At 45.2% G+C, this 21,937-nt stretch overlaps 1 protein-coding gene across 4 annotated transcripts in view; it reads left to right on the forward strand.

The window, feature by feature from the left end:
• Positions 1–346: 346 nt before the first annotated feature.
• SREBF1 (sterol regulatory element binding transcription factor 1) overlaps positions 347–21,937 on the forward strand; it is a 28,804-nt gene continuing 7,213 nt past the window's right edge. Inside the window, exons 1-16 of one of the 4 annotated variants that reach the window (XM_075830649.1) lie at positions 347–668; positions 6,480–6,938; positions 7,018–7,310; positions 7,397–7,525; positions 8,150–8,368; positions 8,547–8,661; positions 9,095–9,273; positions 9,610–9,811; positions 9,906–10,087; positions 11,549–11,810; positions 11,945–12,111; positions 12,700–12,868; positions 15,044–15,152; positions 15,284–15,393; positions 16,323–16,455; positions 17,656–17,818. In XM_075830649.1, coding sequence (XP_075686764.1) covers positions 563–668; positions 6,480–6,938; positions 7,018–7,310; positions 7,397–7,525; positions 8,150–8,368; positions 8,547–8,661; positions 9,095–9,273; positions 9,610–9,811; positions 9,906–10,087; positions 11,549–11,810; positions 11,945–12,111; positions 12,700–12,868; positions 15,044–15,152; positions 15,284–15,393; positions 16,323–16,455; positions 17,656–17,818 — 2,997 coding nt within the window. In that variant the 5' untranslated portion in view covers positions 347–562. Of the gene's footprint in view, positions 669–2,974; positions 3,148–5,185; positions 5,396–6,479; positions 6,939–7,017; positions 7,311–7,396; positions 7,526–8,149; positions 8,369–8,546; positions 8,662–9,094; positions 9,274–9,609; positions 9,812–9,905; positions 10,088–11,548; positions 11,811–11,944; positions 12,112–12,699; positions 12,869–15,043; positions 15,153–15,283; positions 15,394–16,322; positions 16,456–17,655; positions 17,819–21,937 lie in introns of those variants that run through there. The other 3 variants (XM_075830650.1, XM_075830651.1, XM_075830652.1) reach the window with 3 other exon arrangements.

Raw genomic sequence — 21,937 nt, forward strand, 5'->3', positions numbered from 1 at the left:
AATAATTTGAGGTAAGCAGAAAACCGAGAAGTGTAAGTATCGCATTTTGTATTTACACTTTATTTTGGTCTCGCTGATGCTGGATTAAAGGAATTTCACTGTATACTGTAATCTAAGATATTGCGATGTAACTAAACATAATATAGAATATCAGGTTGCTGTTTGCATCCCAGTCTTGTAGTGTAAGGGTTAACAGCCCTCCTGAACCTGCTGTATGAAGACTCTGCTTGCAGTGCAGGGGGAGGGGAGGGGGGTGCAGGATATTATGGGAGGAAGAAGGCAGGCCCAGAATATGGGGGGAGGTGGCTGGGTGCAGGGGGTGTACTGGGCAGAGCCAGCACATCTAGGCGCCTCCTACAGCCTGTGCCAGCTCCAAGCAGCTACAGTTTGCCTGAACTTCCTTGGTGCTTGTAGTAGATATGGGGGGGCTTTTAACATAAGACCCCCTTACCTGCGACCCATCATTTACAAAGACTTCTATGGGCATAATGCCCATGCCTGGCACAGGGCAGAGATCCTGAGGACCCTTCCTAGAAGAAGAAGAGGAATATAAAGTATCAAAATGAACAGCATTGCATTTGATGAGAGCTCCCTGGACCACCTGGACCCCTCTCTGTCTCTGCATGAGGGCAATGACATAGACAACGCCTTGCTGAGTGACATAGATGGTAGGTGACCCATGGTGCCAGGGCTAGTATGATTGACAGTTGCAGCCAAGATACCCGTGAAGACTGGGGTGCTGGGATTGGACACTGGGGCGTCTTCATTGAATTTGTTATCTATTGCTTATTCGTTTTTTTGCAAAAATGTAACGCGTTTCGATTCACTAAATGCCACTTTCCTGCATGATTTTAAGTCACGCGACTTTCTATTTCCTACGTGTAAAATTTTGTGCGACCTTGTAAATTTTCATTGACTCCTATGGAGTGCGACTGGCGGTCACAAGTTGCACGTTCCGCCAAGTGTGTGAGCCGCAACCTCCAGCTCCTCGCTCATGGCAGAAGTCGTCGACTAGGTGTAATTGTGTTTATTATGGTGGCGGTGAGGGGGCAAGGACCTAAATGCCACTCGGTGCACATGGTAATAGTAATATATGGGGTTGTTTAGTCATGCTGAGGCTTGTAGTTCTATTGTGGGTTAATACTTGAGGGTACGGTGGCATTCATGAGGGTTGGTGGTCTTTGGGTGTATTTCTGGCTTTCTCCTATGGTTCTCCATGTGCGTCTTGCCTATGTTGAATCCTTAAAGCTTCCTATGGCTGCTGGCTGAGGCCCCGCCCCCTGTATGACGTCACCTCGGGTTACTGTCGGTCAATGTTCTAGTGCTGAGAACCGTGTACCCTGCCGCTGGGCCGCAACACAGCAGGAGTTGTAGTCCTTCTTATAAAATGATTCATTATCAATATCACTATGTATCGGGATAATTGCCTCAAAAATGGCATAATTTCCTGCAGCCGTTTCCCAAATGGCTTCGGTTAGCGCAGGGGTCGATTCGGTTAATTGCTAATAAGGCCGTCACAACTTTTTGGGTTATTTCTGTTGATGTCTATGAAAGCTCTTCCTGGCCTCAAAAAAAAAAATGGAGGCAGATCTGGTCTCCATGGTTCCTAAAATTTACCCATGAAGTAAAGTTCAACAATGGGGCAAATACATAAATATACAGGGGGAAGGGGGTAGAGCTCCGCCATGACAGCCCGCAGTTCCCTCTTGAACAAATTTGCACAAGCCTCAAATATGTTATACGTTTGGCGCAGACGTATTATGTCGGTTGCCTAGCAACCATGGCAATTTAACACATTTTGTTTTATATATCTCTGAATGGGAATGATTATTCCGGTGGCTAAATTTACCAAATTTGATTGGACGACGTCCGTTGTATGGTGTCTACCTTAAGGCGGTTGAATTAATGGGCGCAAAATTCTTTTTTTTTACACCGGTTTGATGTGAGACTTCAACCCTTGACTTGCATAGATCAGTCGGACACAACACGCATGTTATTTTGTGTGGTGGGGGGCCTAATTTTTTGGTGTGTATTGCGACAATTGCGCACTAAAAATTGAATTTCCTTGGACGATTGAACATTTTAATTTTTCTTCGGAGATTCTATTTAATCATTTTTTAGTCCTCTGCTTCTGGGAAAGCTGGGTGATGACCAATATGTCTGCCATTTCAGACCGTGTCAACCAACTTTCCAAAAAGACCTTTCAGTCTAGCTTTGCTATAATACAACCTCTGCTCCCCCATCACTTCCTAAGGCCCCATACACACGGCCGTATTTTTCATCCGTAATTACGGTCTGTAATTATGGACCCATTCATTTCTATGGGCTATGGACGCCTTTCCGTATTTTTACGAATAGAACGTGTCCTTTTTTTGCCCGTAATTACGGAAGCGTTGCTATGAGACACCAGGGTTCCTCCCTGTTTATTAGTGGATCCGTAAATACGAATGCATTACGTATATACGGACGGTATTTGCGGATGGATGAAAAATACGATTTGCCTCTCTGGACTCTAGGAAAGCTAGGTGACCAATCCTGACACAACCGTGTTGACGGATAATATATTGCGACAAATGTTCATTACGTTCTCGGTCTAATGGCCTGAATGAGTCTGTATGTGCTGATTCAGGAGACTTTTGGCCGCACAAATCCCCGTGTTTATCTCAGGTACACATCACAAAGGCTTTGTCGAGCCGGGTTCCCTAGAACAGTCCAGAGGGGGCTTCGTCCAGCTGCGGGATTGTAAACAGGAATTTTCTAGATAGGCCCGGCCCTAATTGCTTCCAAATTGGTCCCTTGTTTGTGCCAAAGTATAGAGACACGATTAAACAGCGCTACCTCCCCCCCAGCTAGAAGTTCCCAGTCCCAACGCCAAATCCGTACCAAGGCCCCCCAGCCACGAAATGACTGCTGTCCTTTTATACATTGGAGGATCCATTAGGCCCGATCACCCCCGATGCTCCTAACACAATGTCTATGGGATGAGGGGATCCAAGATGGCTGCTGCTCTTTTGCCTTGAGAGCGGACGGTCAGTGTAATCTGCTCATACCCATACAAATTCTACTGTCGAAAAATGGCGGGAAAACTGAGTAAACCAATATGGCCGCCATGACTGCCAGGAATGACTGTTCTTCCCTGTTCTTGTGGTAATATAGAACAAGCCAGATTTAGGTTTGGCCCCAGTTTATGGCAGTGTGTAGCCTGTGTCCAAAAAAAGTGGCAAACAATGACGTGCGACAGATTTGCAGGAAAATGTGCGACTTTCTATGTCACACGCCAAATGTGAACAGTGACAAATAAAAGTAAATGTGTTCTCCAAGGAGATGTAATTTAGGCCACATCTAATAGTCCATGAAAATGGCACAAATATTAACTCACATCTAGATTTTATTTTCAGCCTCTCAATGTTCAAAACGCGGCAAATTTATTAAGAGGTGTGCGCCATTTAATAAAATTGGCAGTCTTATAAGTGTTGGCTGAAAATGTGCTGCCAATATGGCTGCCACAGTAGTTGTCATCCAGCTTTCCCAGAAACAGATCTAATTAAAGGTGTACGTTAGATGAGCGTCGACCGAAACGGCCGATTTTTAACGGGACCGGCCAACCATTTAATGTGTATGGGGGTGTCCCGACTCTCCCCCGATGACGGCAGATGTCTGGAGAGAAGAAGGATCGGGCATGTTGGAATGCCCGACCCGTTGTTCCCATAGGAGATAAGCTGCTGCCAGGTATGTCTGGCAGCCACTTATCTCCCTCTCCTCATTGAGATTACATGCATGCTCGGCCAAGTGTGTGTATAGGGCGTTTGGGAGGAAGTCTACGGTCACCCTAAAAATCTCCAGAAATTGTGACCACCTTCATTCACCTCAGTGAGTATTTTTGTCAAAATAAATATTATTGCAGCTTAAACCGTGTAAAGCAAATATCAGGGCAATGTCTGCTTCATGGAGGTCAGACTAGTAGAGTGGACACTGACCTCTGCCTCTATAAATATTGCATGTTCTATATGACGATGCAGAGCTGAGTTTGTCATTGAAAGATAAATTTCCAATTGTAGTTTATTTAGTAGGGAGTCAGCCGCCTAGCAATGGGGGGATGGGGACACCCAACATAGAACAGAAGGGTTTGGCGGAGCATCTTGATATCTGGCGCCATGAGGGGATAGACGATCAGGCAGGGGAGGTATAGTGTTCCTTTTGGAGGGGTATCTGAAACCTTTTGGGCTACACCATTTGTTCTCTGCATTAGTGGGTTATTCCGGGACAAAACGAAAAAGTTTGCAGTATATGTGTTATAGGGGGCGCTGTATGCCACGGAATGGCAAAATGGAAAGGTGAAGTTAAGGAAGGGAATGTGCTAGGCCCAGAATCTGGACTGGACAACCCCAGGGTCCTAGTATCGGCAATGCTGGTGGCACCCAAATACTGGGTGCCAGGGGAAGCGCCAACAAACCATTCTGCCTAGCTGGGACTCTGGGCAATCCCTAACCAACTGAAGGATCCCCCACTAATAATCCAATCTTGGGGAACAACCCACTCAACTGTTATTGACGAGGAAACCTAGCACCATTAAAATCCTCCAGAGCAGCATTCTCTGCTCCGCTAATAAATTGGGGTCCTAAATGGGAGACCCCCTATCTACTACCTCAGCATGCGCTAATAGGACGTGTAAAAAGGGGTCGTGCGATCCGGACAATCCCTTTAAGATGGTGTGGTGGGTTTACTTCTAGTCCTCTGCAAACCCACATGTTACACCTCATTCTATCATGAATTGTGCCGAATGACAAATTCAACTCTACTACATCTCTTGATATGAATATCGTATGTCGAAATTCTTCAGGAATGTGGTACCGTAAGCGCAGCGCAGTATATGATCCTGTAACGTCAGTGACATTGGACGCCCTCGTGGCGTTCTTGCGCAATACTTGTGTGTAGGTGACTGGTAGTAATGTACACAGCGCCCCTGCATGTGAATGTCCTATAATAACCCTAATGAGGTGGAAGCGCCAGTGAACGCTAGTAACCTTGACAGGCCCGGCTGGTCCCTCCTCGGTCTGTGGCCAGGCTGGGCTGCTTCTTATATCTTTCCCTGATTGGCCCTCCACAGTCACCTCATCTCGCAGCTCTGATTCATTCTCCTTTCCCCATAACTCCATCCACAAGAGGTGGAGCTGCTTCGCAAGAAGGAGGAGGAAGAGGAGGGTGTGGGAAAATAGAAAAAGCAATAGACAGATGCCCAGGATTCCATGGCACAGACCTGAGAGTTATTAGAACTGCAGCAGCAGCATTTAGTGAAGCATCTGTTAGGTGCCTGGGAAGGGGAGACTCCGGGAATTCAGGGAGCCTGTCCCCCCCCCCCCCTTCTCCAGCGTGTCCATGGAGTGCACTTTTGAAGGTACAGAATCGTTTGTAGGTTTTTGTACCCAGAACTTGGTTGACGGGGCAGTTTTGGGAAAAATAAATGAAAATGGCAAAATTGTAAAAAATGAAATGTAGCATTTTTTAAAAAAAATTTTTTTTACAGCAAATTTTCGTAAAAAAAATTATTATCATTTCACTTATACATTTGTGTGAATTTTTGACCTTGTGTATATACACAATCTAGCGTGCACCCTTAGTAAGATATTATTACACTATATTATAGGATATGCGTTTGGCTCATGGCACCAGATCATTTATATTTATTTTTGTTATTGGGCTGCTTATTATAAATTTGGGTACAGATAATATATGCACATTTGCAAATATTATATAAGTAACTATCTTACGTGGTAATTGTCACCTGTATACAGGGACGTCGCTATAGGGGGTGCAGAGGCAGCAGTCACACCCGGCCCCTGGTCCTTGGGTGCCCCCTGTGCCACATACGGAGACACCAGTATTATAAATGGTGCACGGTGGTGGCGAGCATCTTAGAAGGATTTAGACACGGGACATGGGTATCTACTGCTCAATCAGGATTTCTGATAATCCGCCAGACTTTATTTATATATGCAAATAAATACTGAAAATAAAAAGCTGCCACTAGTGGAACAAGGCTTTGCTTGGAAACCACTGTACAGATCGGAGTAGGGAATCGCATAAACCGTGTATCTCAGCGGATGCTGCTAAAATCGGCAAGGTCCAATATCTACGGGGGCCGCCTTGATGTCTCTCATCGGGAGTAAAAAGGATCCGAAAAGTTGGATCCCGTTCGATCCTATTCTTTTCTCCATGAGAAGCGGTGCCAAAGGTTTCTGCCACCCTGCTTATCTCCGCCCATTTGAGAAAACGTGAGCGTTTAGCTAACCGAACAGCCATCTTTATGGTGGATTTGAGTCTGAAGGCGATAAGTCGAACGATTATGTTTATGCCCAGTGCCACCTGTTTTTCATGGGTTAAGTGGGCGGTTGTCTCCATATGCCACAAAATGGCCATAATAAAAGTGAATCTATAGATTTAGATTAACTCTTGCCTTTCTGCTCTCTCTCTCTCTCCAGATATGCTTCAGCTCATCCACAATCAAGACACTGACTTCCACGGGTTTTTCGATGGCCCCTTCGGACCAGTCAGCACCGCCACTCAGGATGTCGCCCCAAATGTGGACTTGGCTGGAGGTGCAGCCCTCAGCTCCCTGGAGGGATTACTGGCAGCGCCTACCAATGCCACCCCCATGAAGATGTTCCCCCACTCCGCACCCATTTTCCAAAGCCCATCTACTGTATCCCAACCACAGGACAATCTCACACAGCAGCTGAAAATTGGGGTGCAGGGCTTGGTCAAGGATGAGCCCATGCAGACCTGCCCTCTGACACAGCAATCAAACATCAAACTCCAACCTGCAGCGGTACCGCAGCAGATGCAGGGCATGACGTATGGGAAGAACTTGGTGACACCCGTGCAACCTCCGTATAACACCCAGCCTTTGGCTGGATTTGGGGAGCAGGCCTCCTACACAGGTAGTCATAGGGTGATTGACGCGGTTGTGGGCAATCAATATGGCTTTCTCTCTGATTTATAAATCTCCTTGTTTTGCAGCAGCACAAAGTGTTCCGTCTCCGCAGAATACTACCAGTCCGCCTCTGCAGAGCTCCGGCCAGGCGCTGCAGAGCATTACCTCTCAACCCTTGCAGAGCGTTGTAAGTCAGACGCTTCAGTGTATTGTGACACAGGCCCCGACCCTGCAGACTATGGTCGCCCAACCACTGCAGACGCACTCATCGCCCCAATTCCAGCAACCTCTGACCATCCACACCCAGAGCCTATCTCCGCATTTTCTGACCACCACGTCCAGTGCAGGTTCCATAACGTCACAAATCCAACAGGTCCCGGTGAGTGAGTTCTCCGTGACACCTATCCGCCCGCTTTTTCCGTCCTCGTCAGGGACTCTTAATACTGAGTTTACCTCTCCTCACAGGTTTTGCTCCAACCTCATTTTATCAAAGCCGAGTCTCTGCTGCTCACTGCTGTGAAGACTGACGCATCGGGGATGACTGGAGTCAAAACCACCCCGACCACCACCACCATACAGACCACTCCGCTGCAGGTGAGTAGCAGAAAATATTATACAACATTTTGTAATATGTTATAAGGGAAGTGGCATCTTCCTCACCTTCCAATTCTACTTTCCTTGTCTGCGCACGAACCTCCTCAGCCACAAAAAATCCATCTAGGGTAAAACAGTAAATACTAGACAGGGAGGAGGGGGATGCAGCTGCAGGTACAGAAAAACGTATAGAGATGGGGGGAACACTCCAGGCAAAATACATTTTCAAATAGCCCGTAGAGTTTAAGGTGGCCACCTCTTGGTGTCTAAACATGATGACGTCACCCCTGCTCTTTTATCGCATAGTCTATATTATAAGTGACAAACTTCAGAGCGCAACTCCACACAAAGTCTGAAAATTAAGGGTTTTTCACAGAGCTGCAGGAAGCAGAGATCTGGGCTGCTGTATGATGGCTCCTTGCACTGAAGAACACTACAGCAGCCCAGACGTCTGCTCCTTAATGCCCTGTTAGAATGACTGCGGAGGGTTAACCGCACGAAAAACTTGAATTCTCCGATTGGATCGGAGGTTTGCTTTAAGAATCTGCCGTATTGTAGAAACATTAGCGACAAGTACACCGGACCTTTATTCACTGCGGTTTATCTGAACGCTTCTGATTTTAGACCCTTGTCAGCGGTGGGACCTTTTTAACCACTTTGCCCATGATGATGGATACCGACAAGCTGCCAATTAACCGTTTAAATGGCAACGGCAAGATGGCCATGCTGAACTGCAAGGGGGAGAAACGTACCGCGCACAATGCCATAGAAAAGCGCTACAGGTCTTCTATCAATGACAAGATTATTGAGCTGAAGGATCTTGTGGTGGGAACAGAGGCTAAGGTAGGTCGTAGGCCCAAAAATAAATGGGTATTTGGGTAAATTAGTGATATGGCTCATGACAACCAATCAGATATCTGCTTTACGCTTCTAAATCCGGGGTCTGATTGGTTGCTTTAGACTTTAGCGGTGACTGATTTATGGAGGATGTGGATCTCCGTTCTGCCTTTTCTGTTTATAGTTGAATAAATCGTCCATTTTGAAGAAGACCATTGACTACATTCGGTATCTGCAGCAAAGCAACGTGAAGCTGAAACAAGAGAACATGATGCTGAAAATGGCGGCACAGAAAAACAGTGAGGAAGACTTTCTTTCCCATCTCATATTTATTTTATATTTTTCGGTGCATAAGTAGCAATTTTATAAACTGTTGTATTGTATGCAGCCATAGGGTGACATGACCGAGTCTGCCGTAATCCACCTTCCAGCAGACTGTAGTTTCCATCTTCCTTTGTGCAGGCTCTCTGTGGATTTTTACAAATCTTCCCAGTCCCCTAAAAATATTTCCAGAATAAGACAATAACTAGAGGAGAGGGAGGAGGGGGATGCAGCTGCAGTCTCTCTCTGTGTCTGTGAGAGGGGAGAGGGAGGAGAAGTGTAGAGGATTGTGATTGGTTCATAGACCTGAGCACATAACGGTATTGCACTGGATGTAGTCGCCTGACCTGGAGTGCTAGGTATGCTTTAAGTTTCTTGTCTTTTGATAATACATTGCCTTCTCCTTTTCAGATACTTTAAAAGATCTTGTCGCCGGCACTGGGGTTAATATGGATGGAATGAAACCGGAGATGATGGACGTCCTTACGCCACCTCCATCCGATTTCGGTTCCCCCTCTCACACCGGCAGCCCCCTGTCTCAGTGTAACAGTGACTCAGAGCCGGACAGTCCCTTCAGCGATGAATCCAAGGTGACCACCTACGCCCTTCATACAGACGCCCACATTACCCTGATATCATCTACATCTCAAGAGGTTTTACGACCAATGCCCTGGGATATATTCTCCCATACAGGCAAACTGGGCATCTACCTAGGGTGCCACTATTTAGGGGGGCAGCCCAATTACAAGTTTATGTATTTTCTTCCTCTTAGGTCACTATCTAACCCCCCCCATAAAACAATAATGGGTGAGAGGGGATCAGGTCGATGTTGGGTATTAGATTGGTAGCACATATGGTAATTGGGTTGTATAAGTAACATTGCCCTGCAGAAAGCTTACTAGTACACTATACTTTGGATGTTTTAGGTACAAGTCAAGCAAGAGGGTCCCTCTCCTCCCAGTACCGGCATGCTCGACCGATCCCGTATGGCGCTCTGCGTTTTCGTCTTCCTCTGTCTCTCCTTCAATCCCTTGTCTTTCATGATGGGAGGATCCACGAGTCAAGAGGCCTCTGGAAGTTCCACTTTTCATGGTAGTGGAAGAAGTATGCTGGGAGTGGGGTCTTCAGGTAAATCCTACAAGTTCTGGAGGGTTTGGGATACTACTATTACTTCTGTATGATGATGGAACGTTCTATATGGGATTTCTCTGGTTCCCTACAGAGGCGTCTTGGTGGTTTGGTTGGTTCAGTCCTTCTGCTTTTCTCTGGCCCATAAACCTCATCATTGTCCTGGCTGTGTTCGTCCGACTCTTCATCTATGGTGAACCCGTCACTCGTCTGCACTCTGAATCTTCTGCCATGTTCTGGTGTCATCGGAAACAAGCGGATGTAGATCTGTCTCGGGTAAGATGAACCTGGAGTTTATAAGACTGACATCACTGGAGTTTTTGGGTTTTATGTAGCTAAAGCTTAATCCTTATATAAGGAATGTCCTGCAGCTTTCTAATATAAAATTTCCAAAATTTTTAAAATCTCTGCTTGTTGTCACTGAATTGAAACATTGCTATTTAGAATAAAAGGCTGAAAACCAATCCCGGTCATGTCCTACTGACACAGCTGCATGATATTACAGTGTATCGGAGCTCTGCTGCCGTGCAGCTGTGTGAGCAGGACTGAGTCAGGACAGGTTTTCTGCCCCTGGATGTGAATAAGGCCAAATTCAGACGGCGATAGTATACGTCCGCGTGACGGCCGTTAAAACAACGGCCGTCACACGGACGCATGTATTTCAATGGGGCCGTCCACACGGCCATTGTTTCAATGGACCGTGTGAAGGGTCTGTTGAAAAATAAAACATGTCCTATTTTCTTCCGTTTTCACGGATCCCTCGATAGACTTAAGTCTGTGGGTATCCGTGAAAACGGACCCGCACGGGTTCAACTGTCGTTTTTCACGTCCGAGTTTGCACTCGTTCGCGTGAATCTGGCTTAAGAATGTTTTTCTTCATGGACAGAAAGCAGAGATCTTGAAAAGGGTGAGCAATTGAAATACAAAATATATTAGAAAACTCTTGAATTTTACATTATACAATTATTACATTTAAAGCAAACCTCATTAGACAAGTCTTTTATGAAAATACATTTGAATAGTGAGCAGTAAAGACCCTTGATAGATTGCACGGTCTACTTGTCTATAAGGCCCTGTGCACATCGCGTTTTTTCCCTACGCTTAGTGTGTACGTTAGGAAAGCTCCCGACATACATGCCAAATGTGTCCATAGGGCTCCATTATTAGCTCAACGGAAGCCTAAAGAATGTCCGTTTTTTTTTTGAGGATGGAATAACGTATTCGACTACGCTATTCCTTCCCGACGGATTCCGCAAAAATAAAAATACTGCGTGATATAAGCTTTTTAACATGGGAGCCTATGTGTGGTGGACGCCACTCTATGGCATTTGTCACAGGTATACGTTAAATGTATACTTCAGGGAGCTTCCCCAGGACCGGCATCCGGTAGCGCTCGGCCCGGGGATTCTCCCTCTGGGGAATCCCGTTGATGTCACTGTCCATATATGATCAGTGATGTCAGTACCTTCCCCGGGCATAGCGCTTCCAGTAGTTCTGGCGACATATCCCACTCTATGCGTACACAGTGGAATATATGTCGCTATCTCCGAAGGAAGGAAAACACGTGATGTGCACAGACCCTGAGTCACAGATATTGACCTGGCATCACAATGGCTGCCTCGTTTTGCAGGTGATGTCCTATCGAAATTCCATACATTGAGCCGTGTATGCAGAATGTGAATTACGTTGCTTTTAGGAGTGCGTTATCCAGAATAACATTGGGATCTCTTCTTCTAGGGTGACTTTGCGCAGGCCTCACTTCATCTCTGGAAAGCCCTCAAAGCTCTTGGGAGACCCCTCCCCACCTCCAACTTCGATCTTTGCTGCAGCCTTACATGGAGCATCATTCGCTATGTATTACAGCGACTGTGGGTGGGCCGATGGCTGGCGGGTAGGGCTGGGGGCTTCCGAAGAGACCACCAGCTGAAAGATGACGTACGCAAGAGCTGCAGGGAGGCTGCCCTGGTTTACCATCGCTTGCACCAGCTGCACATGACCGGTATGTATGTATCTGTGTGTTGGGGGGGGGGGGATTATATGTAATGGGGAGCAAAGCTATAAAGGTAGTGACCATATTATATCTGTCCACCGGTGCTGGAGGTCATGATGATTAATCCTTTTGCTTTTTATTAGGGAAGCATGCAGGGGGTCACCTCTCGGCTATCAATATGGCTCTTAGTGCTGTCAACCTAGCGGACTGTGCAGGGAACACCATCTCAGTGGCTACCCGGGCAGAGGTCTACGTGGGGGCCGCATTGCGAGTTAAAGCAAGTCTGCACCGACGCTTCCATTTCTTAGCGGTAAGATAAGCAAAACCATATTTGAATCAATTTATGTACAGTACGTGGACACCCCTTCTAATTATTGAGGAGAGATTGGCCTGGAGCGGTTTTCAACGTTCGGCCCCTTATTTCCAGTGAAGGGTTAATGCTACAGAATATACATAGACATTTTACATAATTGTCGCTTCCAAACTTTCCAGTTTGGGGTTCGGCCCTTTCCTGTTCCAGCATGACTGCGCCCCAGTGCACAAAGCAAGTTCCATAAAGACATAAGGGTGAGGAGTTTGTTGTGGGGGAACTCAAGTGGCTGCACAGAGCCCGGACCGTAACCCCATCCAACACCTTTAGGAATAATTGGAACAGCGACTGCAAACCCGACCTACCCACAGACACCACAAAATCTTGTGCATTGCCTTCCTAGAAGAGCGGGGGCTGTTATTGTCCAACTCCATATTAATGGCCATGGTTTTTGGATGTCCAATAAGCTTCTATAGGTATAATGGGCAGGTGTCCACATACTTTTGGCCAGTTAATAAATGTCCTGTGTATTACTGTCTCTCCTGACTACTAGGGTCTAAACTTGTCTCCCCTTAATCCTCTCCTCAGCGCTTCTTCCTCTGCAGTGCCCGCGAGGTGTGCTTGGCCCAGAGCGTGACCATCCCTCCTGCCATGCAATGGCTGTGCCATCCACTCGGACACCGTTTTTTTGTAGATGGTGACTGGAGTGTGCGGAGCTCTCCGCGAGACACCATATACAGCACAGCGGGCAGCACAGGTACTTCCATATAATCCTCTGTATGCCGGAGTCTGGGTACGATCTCATCATGTATTCTAGAAATTCACCTCTACCTGCTAAAAAGAATCATCCAGTTTTATGTACATTGAGCCGTATCTTTGTACAAATGACGTGCTGCAACAATATTTTCAAGATAGCTGCTTCCTGTCAGTGAATATAAATATTCAGGGTGGATTCACACTGCGGATTGCCCTGGTTTTGTGATACACACTAAGGGTATGTTCACACGGCCTATTTACGGACGTAAATCGGGCGTTTTTGCCCCGAATTACGCCCGAAAATAGCGCCTCAATAGCGCTGACAAACATCTGCCCATTGAAAGCAATGGGCAGACGTTTGTCTGTTCACACGAGGCGTATATTTACGCGCCGCTGTCAAATGACGGCGCGTAAATAGACGCCCGCGTCAAAGAAGTGACCTGTCACTTCTTTGGCCGTAATTGGAGCCGTTATTCATTGACTCCAATGAATAGCAGCGCTAATTACGCCCGTAATGGACGTGGCGTTCAAGCGCCTGCACATGCCGTTACGGCTGAAATTACGGGGATATTTTCAGGCTGAAACATCCCCGTAATTTCAGCCGTAACGGACGCCCTCGTGTGAACATACCCTAAGGGTGCCCGTACATGCAGTGGCCGTTCTGTGGTAGTTTGCCATGTGGCCGAGAATGGTGTAGCAAGACCACACTGTTTATCGATGTGTGTTTTTTACAGCCTCCCTGAAGTCACCCTAAGGCCTTGTTCACACAGTGCAGATTTGATGCAGATTTTGCATGCATTTTTTTTAAGCCCAAACCAGAATTGGATCCAGGAGAGGAGACATTTTTTTTAGTCGGTGTGATTAGTTCAACTTTCTAAAGTTTTTTTTATTTTATTAAAAATTAAATTTACTTTTTGAGATACAGCTGCTCTGTATTCTCTATACAGAGCAGCTGTATCTCTCACTAAATCCTGCTCCTGTCTGGTTTGCGGGACTGGCAGGTTCAGTGACCGTGGGTCCTGCGTGTCTCTGACAGTTCATAACTTAGATGTGACCCGCTGCCACTGAACCCGCCATGTCCAGGGGACTGACGGATTCAGGTCATAGTGAACAATACAGCTGCTCTGTATGTCAGATACAAAGCAGCTGTATCTCAAAAAGTAAAAATAATTTTTATTAAAAACTATTTAGAAAGTTGCACCAAACACACTAATTGACCTTTATATTAAAAAAATATAGGTTTACCTCGAAAGGTTTACATAGCCTTTAAGGCCTGCCTTTATATATTTCTTCTGTTTAGGTTCTGTTCCTAGTTTTTGGCTTAAAAAAATACATGCAAAATCTGCATCAAATCTGCACTGTGTGAACAAGGCCTATAGGTAGATACACACGCAGCAGATTTTGTTGCAGAAATTTCTGCGTCTGAAAATATGTTCTATTCGTTATGCAAGCCCCATTCACAAACAGATTTTAAGTCGCAGAAATTTCTGCAACAAAATCTGCCGCATGTGACTGGACCCTGAGGCTGGATTCACACTTTACTTATTTGTTGCAGATTTTGATGCAGATTTTTGAGCCAAAGCCAGAAGTGGTTTCAAAAGCAATACAAAATGTCAGGGAAAAACGTAAACTTCTGCGTTCTCCTGGATCCGCTCCTGGGATTGGCTCAGAAATCTGCATCAAAATCTGCCACAAATCGCAATGTGTGAATCCAGCCTAAGCGTGTAGTCACATGGGCAGGTTTTGTGTCTTTTTTTTATTTTGCAACGATTATTGCATCATTGCAAAAAAAATCCTGCAGCGTGTTTTCTTTTTTTTTGGCACCAATTGGGCAATAATCGTAGGAAAAAAAGGCCAAAAACAATGTGTTTACATCCAGACGTAAAAACCGTTCTGATCGTGCTCAATTGGCAAGAGAGAGCGATGAGACATCAAGCCGTGCACCTGAGTGGGCAGGACTAGGTCTATACAGTGGTTTTAGCCTCTGAATGTTAATTCTGAATCTTTTATTTACTGACAGCAAGCAGAGATCTGGTGAGGAATTGATACACTAATAATACTAGTAAGACCTTGGTTTTTGAAGCAATGAGTAAAATTGATGCATCTCCCCAAGTAGCAGTGGACTTGCCGTTTTCGTATTGGTAATGATTATTTTTTTTTTTGGGGGGGACGGCAGTGGACCCGCTCGCTCAGGTGACTCAGGCTTTCCGTGAACATCTCCTGGAGAAAGCGCTGTATTGTGTGGCCCAGCCGGAACAAAGCAAACCGCTGACGGATGGAGAGGGGTGAGTCCGACGCTGACCGTTTATAGAGCTATGTGCGCATTCATCTGTTCACGTCCCTCGTGGTCCTCGCCGTGTATCGTGAGGACCACTTATGCGGCTACTTACAACAGTTCCGTTTCCTGTCCTCATAGTGAGTTCTCCGATGCGCTGGAATATCTACAACTTCTGAACGGTTGCTCGGATGCCGCAGCCGTCACCAATCACACCTTCTCCATCAGTTCCAGTATGGCCGCTGTCACAGGTGAGACCTTCCCACGCCAATATCTTGTTCTGTGATCCCCATCGTTTTCTTTTCGGCGTAGTGTAAACACCGGATTTTCCGCAACGGATTTCTTCGCAGAAAATCTATACGGTATGACACAGTAGCAGCAAAGTGGATGAGATTTGAACAAGTGTCATACACACGCTGCGTGAAAAAAAAACAAAACGGAAAAAACGTTCATAAATTGACCGGCGTTTTTTTAATTCGCAGCATGTCCATTTATTTTTCTGGATTCCGCCACAAAGATCGCAGCTAGGAAAAAAAATAATCTCCTACTTATCCAGATCTCTCTGCTCCAGCCTCCAGGGATGATGTTTCACCCCATGTGACTAATGCAGCCTATCACAGGCTGCAGCGGTCACATGGGTTAAAACGTCATCCAAAAAGGCCGGGCTGCAGGACGTCAGAAGGATGCGTCGCCACGGCTACGGTTATGAGTTGTTGTTTTTTTTTACCTACTATTTTCCGCCGCGGACATTCTGGGCGAAAGTCTGCCCCACGATTTGGTGCGTTTTTTCGGACGGAATTCCCTACGGCATCCAGGGCAGATACGCTGTGTAATTTTACGTAGCATATCCACCCTGTGTGAACATACTCTTGGCTTCTATTAACTTTTCACGCTTTTTTGCCGCAAAATTGTGGCAAAACGCAGCGTTTCTGCCATGATTTTGCAAAAATTGGATTGAAAAACGCAATTTGACCGCACTGTGTGAATTGGGTCTGTACAGGCCCACAATGATTTTTTTTTTTTTTTACTCCTCTGAAACTGGGTTTGCAACACCTATAGCTAAGCAGGTGCGGACATGCTCTGTAGGTCACATCGCCATTTTTAAAGAGGGGTCCAAAGAATATGAGATCATCTTATTTCACTGCACATTCATCTTTTCATCCTTTATTGTCCTGTACAGGGACAGATCCAGTCGCCAAGTGGTGGGCTTCCATAATTATAGTGGCTATTAACTGGCTGCAAGGAGACGACGAGGCAGCACAGGGGTTGTACCCGGTGGTGGAGTACATGCCGAAATCACTTCATGCCTCAGAGTGAGTACATGGGGTTTATACCATAATTTGTTATTTATTGTATTATATGTGATGGAAAGTTCTGTACTGTGGACAATCCTTTTTTGTTACAAGGGTCCCTTAATGATAAACCTATCACGAGGCGTCTTACAGTTGGGATCCCCAACGATCAGTTTTAGGCTGAGTTCACACGGGGCGGATACGCTGCATAATACCACGCATGTATCCGCCCTGTGCGCCGCAGAAAATCCCTGGCGAAAAACCGCACCAAACTGTGGTGCAGTTTTTCGCCCGGAATCTGCAGCATTTAGCCGGCCTGCTGGCAGGCTAGCCTCCTAGGATGACGTTTCATCCCAGGAGACGGCTGTAGCCTGTGATTGGCTGCAGTGGTCACATGGGATGAAACGTCATCTCAGGAGGCCGGCCTGGAGGAAGAAACACAGACTCCTCGGTAAGTATAAGATTTTTTTTTTCGGAATTCTGTTATTCGTGGCAGAATCGCTGCGAATCCGCTGCAAAAAATGCAACCACTTCTATTTGTTAAGGGGAATTCAATGGGGAAAACCCCGTAACAAATATGCAGCGTTTACACAAATACAATTGACGCTGCAGAATAAAATTCCGCACCGCAGGTCAATTTCTGAGCGTTTTTTTCCGCTCAGTATGTACGCAGCGTGTGGATGAGATTTGTTTTATCTCATCCACTTTGCTGCTACTGTATTTGCTGCGGATTAATTAAGTTGCGGAAAATCCGCAGTATTTACGCAACGCGTGAACTGACCGTTATCTGTTAGGGAAACCAACATCAAGTGTTCAGTTCTCCTGCAGCGCCACCACAGGGGAAATGTAGTATTACACAGCTCTCAATGAAATCAATGGCCTGTCCGTGTAATGTATAGAGGTGCTGGGTCTTTCAGAGGTACAGACCCTCTTTGCTGCCGCTTTCTGCTCAGGATCCTGAAGGGGGGACTATTTGAGAATTGCGTGAATGCAAACTTCTATTTTGGGGCTATTGGGGAAAATAAAATTCCCTGTGAATTCAGACTGCTGACAGGTAGTAGGTAATACATTGGTTATTTGGAATTCCCAGGTATCTGTACTCTTCGATGAGACTCATGGGCTTATTGACGGATTGCAGATCCTTTGCCATCCTGTTTACCGGATATGATCACCACACACACATCACACACGTAATTGGAGAATTTTGTCTTTCCTATACAGAAACATGTTGCCAAAAGCTGCTCTGCACACCTTCAAAGCGGTGCGGACTCTCTTTGGGAAGCAGGACAGCACACAGGTCAGCCTGGGTCAGTGTGAGAAGGCCAGCGGATACCTCAGAGACTGCTTGAATTCCAGTCCTTCCAGTAACAGCAAAGTGGATAAGGTGAGCAGAGACAGGGCCGAAACCTTCATGACCTCTACAGCAGAGGACGACCTCGGCGATCACTGTGGCTGTGGTGCATTGTAGTTGCATTGCATGTGCTATTCTATATGTGCAATGTATCTGCAGTGCAATACAGAGGCAGCATCTGACCATCGACCCCTGAACCATGACTGACCGCGCTGATGATGTAAGTGGTACCAAACCAGTGCGAACGACACACGAGCGATGTACATACATAATCATATGTAGAGTGACCACTGCTAAGTACCTAGATCACAGGAGAGCCCATCACAGAAAGGATCCATAGCAAAAATCTAAATGATGCCCCCCCTAGTGCTGGTTCAACATATCTCATCGGATGGCCTAGCGCTTGTTGGCCCTTCATTACTTCCTTCTCATCCTCACCCTTTAGCTATCTAGACGCCCTCCATGACAACTCGTTCTGGGAATTATGGAAACACATGGGCAAAAATTGCAAGAAAAACAACCTTCATATTCAAAATGGCAACATCTGGCTCCAATATTTCAAGGACCTCTACAAAGATATCCCGAAAGAAGAACAAAGCCAAGAACAAAAACAAATAATATCAAAATTGAAGGCGATGGAGGAAACACTTAAAGATTCTCAAAACCCCCTGGACACACCAATAACACTGCAAGAAGTAACAGAGAGAACCTCAGACATAAGGTGTAAAAAATCCAGCGGCCTAGACAGAATCTCACCAGAAATGATAAAACACAGCCCGCCAGAAATACAGGCCGCAATAGTCAAACTATTTAATATAGTGCTGAGTGCCGGCTACTTCCCGCAAATCTGGAACCAAGGCCTTATAACACCAATCCACAAGAGTGGGGACAGGTACGACCCGGCCAACTACCGAGGGATATGTGTCAGCAGCAACCTGGGGAAACTGTTCAGCAGCATCCTGAATAAGAGAATCCTCAGCTTCCTCACCCAGCACAATGTCCTCCACCAAAGCCAAGCTGGGTTCATGCCAAACCACCGCACCACTGACCACATCTACACCCTGCGCAGCCTCATCAAGAGCCACGTCCACAATACAAAGCATGGGAAGATTTACGCCTGTTTTGTGGACTTTAAGAAGGCCTTTGACTCAGTGTGGCACCCGGGCCTATTCCTGAAACTGCTGGAGAGCGGAATAGGAGGTAAAACCTATGACGTCATCAGAAGCTCCTACACAGAGAACAGATGCAGCGTGAAGGTGAACGGGAGAAGAACGGCTGATTTCCAGCAGAGCCGAGGAGTCAGACAAGGCTGCAGCCTCAGTCCAACGCTCTTCAACATCTACATCAATGAACTGGCCACAGCTCTGGAATCCTCCTCAGCACCAGGTCTCGCCCTCCATGACACCCAGGTGAAATTCCTGCTGTATGCAGATGACCTTCTGTTACTATCACCAACCGAGAAAGGTCTCCAAGACAACCTGCAAATCCTAGAAAAATTCAGCTCCACGTGGGCACTACCCATCAATGCAAAGAAAACCAACATCATGGTGTTCCAGAAGAGAAACTCAAAATCCCCCAGGCACCCGACCTTCACACTAAATAACGCCACAATCACAGCGACCGACAGGTACACTTACCTAGGCCTAGAAATCAACCAATCAGGAAGGTTTAAACAAGCCATAGAGATACTGAAAGACAAGGCGTGCAAAACCTTCTATGCCATCAGAAGAAAACTCTATCACCTCAAACCACCAGTGACGGTCTGGCTGAAAATCTTTGACTCCATCATCTCCCCAATCCTCCTGTATGCCAGTGAAGTCTGGGGTCCGGACACATACCCAGACTGGTCAAGGTGGGATTCCAGCCCAACAGAAATCTTCCACCTAGAATTCTGCAAACACCTTCTCCAAGTCCATCGGAGCACCTCAAATAGTGCCTGTCGGGCAGAACTGGGCAGATTCCCACTACACCTCACAATCCAGAAGAGGGCGCTATCATTCTGGGCCCATCTACACAGCAGCAGGCAAAGTTCCTATCACCATAAAGCCCTGTTACACCAAGGGGTCCCAGGTAAACCAGGCCCCCCAGAACATCTCACCCTGACCCGGCCTGAAGAAAATGTCACCCAGCGCGGCCTCACAAAAGCCGAAATCAAGAAGACAATAAACAAAGGCCAAGAGGAATATATCAGTGACTGGAGGAACGACATAAAGACATCCCAGAAACTGACAATATACCGGAGTCTACAGCGGGAATATAAACTGGCGCCATATCTGGAGAAACTGCCAAACCACAGAGACAGACAGATCCTGAGCCGCTACAGACTGAGCGCCCACAACCTGCTCATCGAATCCGGGCGCCACAGACAGACCTACAAGCCCAGGGAGAGCCGACTGTGCCAACAGTGCGACCAGGAGGCCGTGGAGGATGAGGCCCACTTCCTGCTACACTGCTCCAAATACTCAGCAGTGAGGGACACTCACTTCAGGAGACTCTCTGATCTCTTACCGGACTTCAGCTCCATGGAAGAGGAAGAGAAACTCTACATCCTGCTGGGTGAAGAGGAAACCACAGTGGGCACAGCGGCACAATATGTCACTGCATGCCATAAACTGAGAGAGACATGATATGCCATGGACTTGTATAACCCCCGACCCTAGATGTGTCCCTATCCCCAAGCGCTCAGTCCCTATCCCTCATTCCCTTACTTCTTACTTGCTTTGGCAATGCTAATATGTATTTGGTCCTGCCAATAAAGCTTCTTTGAATTGAATTGAATTGATATGATATGATAGAGGATAATAGATAGATAGATATGAGATAGATAGATATGAGATAGATAGATATGAGATAGATAGATATGAGATAGATAGATATGAGATAGATAGATATGAGATAGATAGATATGAGATAGATAGATATGAGATAGATAGATAGATAGATAGATAGATATGAGATAGATAGATAGATAGATATGAGATAGATAGATAGATAGATAGATAGATAGATAGATATGAGATAGATAGATAGATAGATAGAAATGAGACATATAAATAGATGGATATGAAATATCTATCTATCTCATATCTATCTCATATCTATCTATCTATCTATCTATCTATCTATCTATCTATCTATCTATCTATCTATCTATCTATCTATCTCATATCTATCTATCTATCTATCTCATATCTATCTATCTATCTATCTATCTATCTATCTATCTATCTATCTATCTATCTCATATCTATCTATCTATCTATCTATCTATCTATCTATCTATCTAATATCTATCTATCTATCTATCTATCTATCTATCTATCTATCTATCTAATATCTATCTATCTATCTCATATCTAACTATCTATCTATCTATCTATCTATCTATCTATCTATCTATCTAATATCTATCTATCTATCTATCTATCTCATATCTATCTATCTATCTATCTATCTATCTATCTATCTATCTATCTATCTCATATCTATCTATCTATCTATCTATCTATCTATCTATCTATCTATCTATCTATCATCTATCTATCTATCTATCTATCTATCTATCTATCATCTATCTCATATCTATCTCATATCTATCTCATATCTATCTCATATCTATCTATCTATCTATCTATCTATCTATCTATCTATCTATCTATCTATCTATCTCATATCTATCTATCTATCTATCTATCTCATATCTATCTATCTATCTATCTATCTATCTCATATCTATCTATCTATCTATCTATCTATCTATCTATCTATCTATCTATCTATCTATCTATCTATCTATCTATCTAATATCTATCTATCTATCTCATATCTATCTATCTCATATCTATCTATCTATCTATCTATCATCTATCTATCTATCTATCTATCTATCTATCTATCTATCTATCTATCTATCTATCTATCTATCTATCTATCTATCTATCTATCATCTATCATCTATCTCATATCTATCTCATATCTATCTCATATCTATCTATCTATCTATCTATCTATCTATCTATCTATCTATCTATCTATCTATCTCATATCTATCTATCTCATATCTATCTATCTATCTCATATCTATCTATCTATCTCATATCTATCTATCTATCTATCTATCTCCTATCTATCTATCTATCTATCTATCTATCT

The sequence above is a fragment of the Rhinoderma darwinii genome, chromosome 6 (genome assembly GCF_050947455.1).
Source record: "Rhinoderma darwinii isolate aRhiDar2 chromosome 6, aRhiDar2.hap1, whole genome shotgun sequence".
Taxonomy (NCBI): domain Eukaryota; kingdom Metazoa; phylum Chordata; class Amphibia; order Anura; family Rhinodermatidae; genus Rhinoderma; species Rhinoderma darwinii.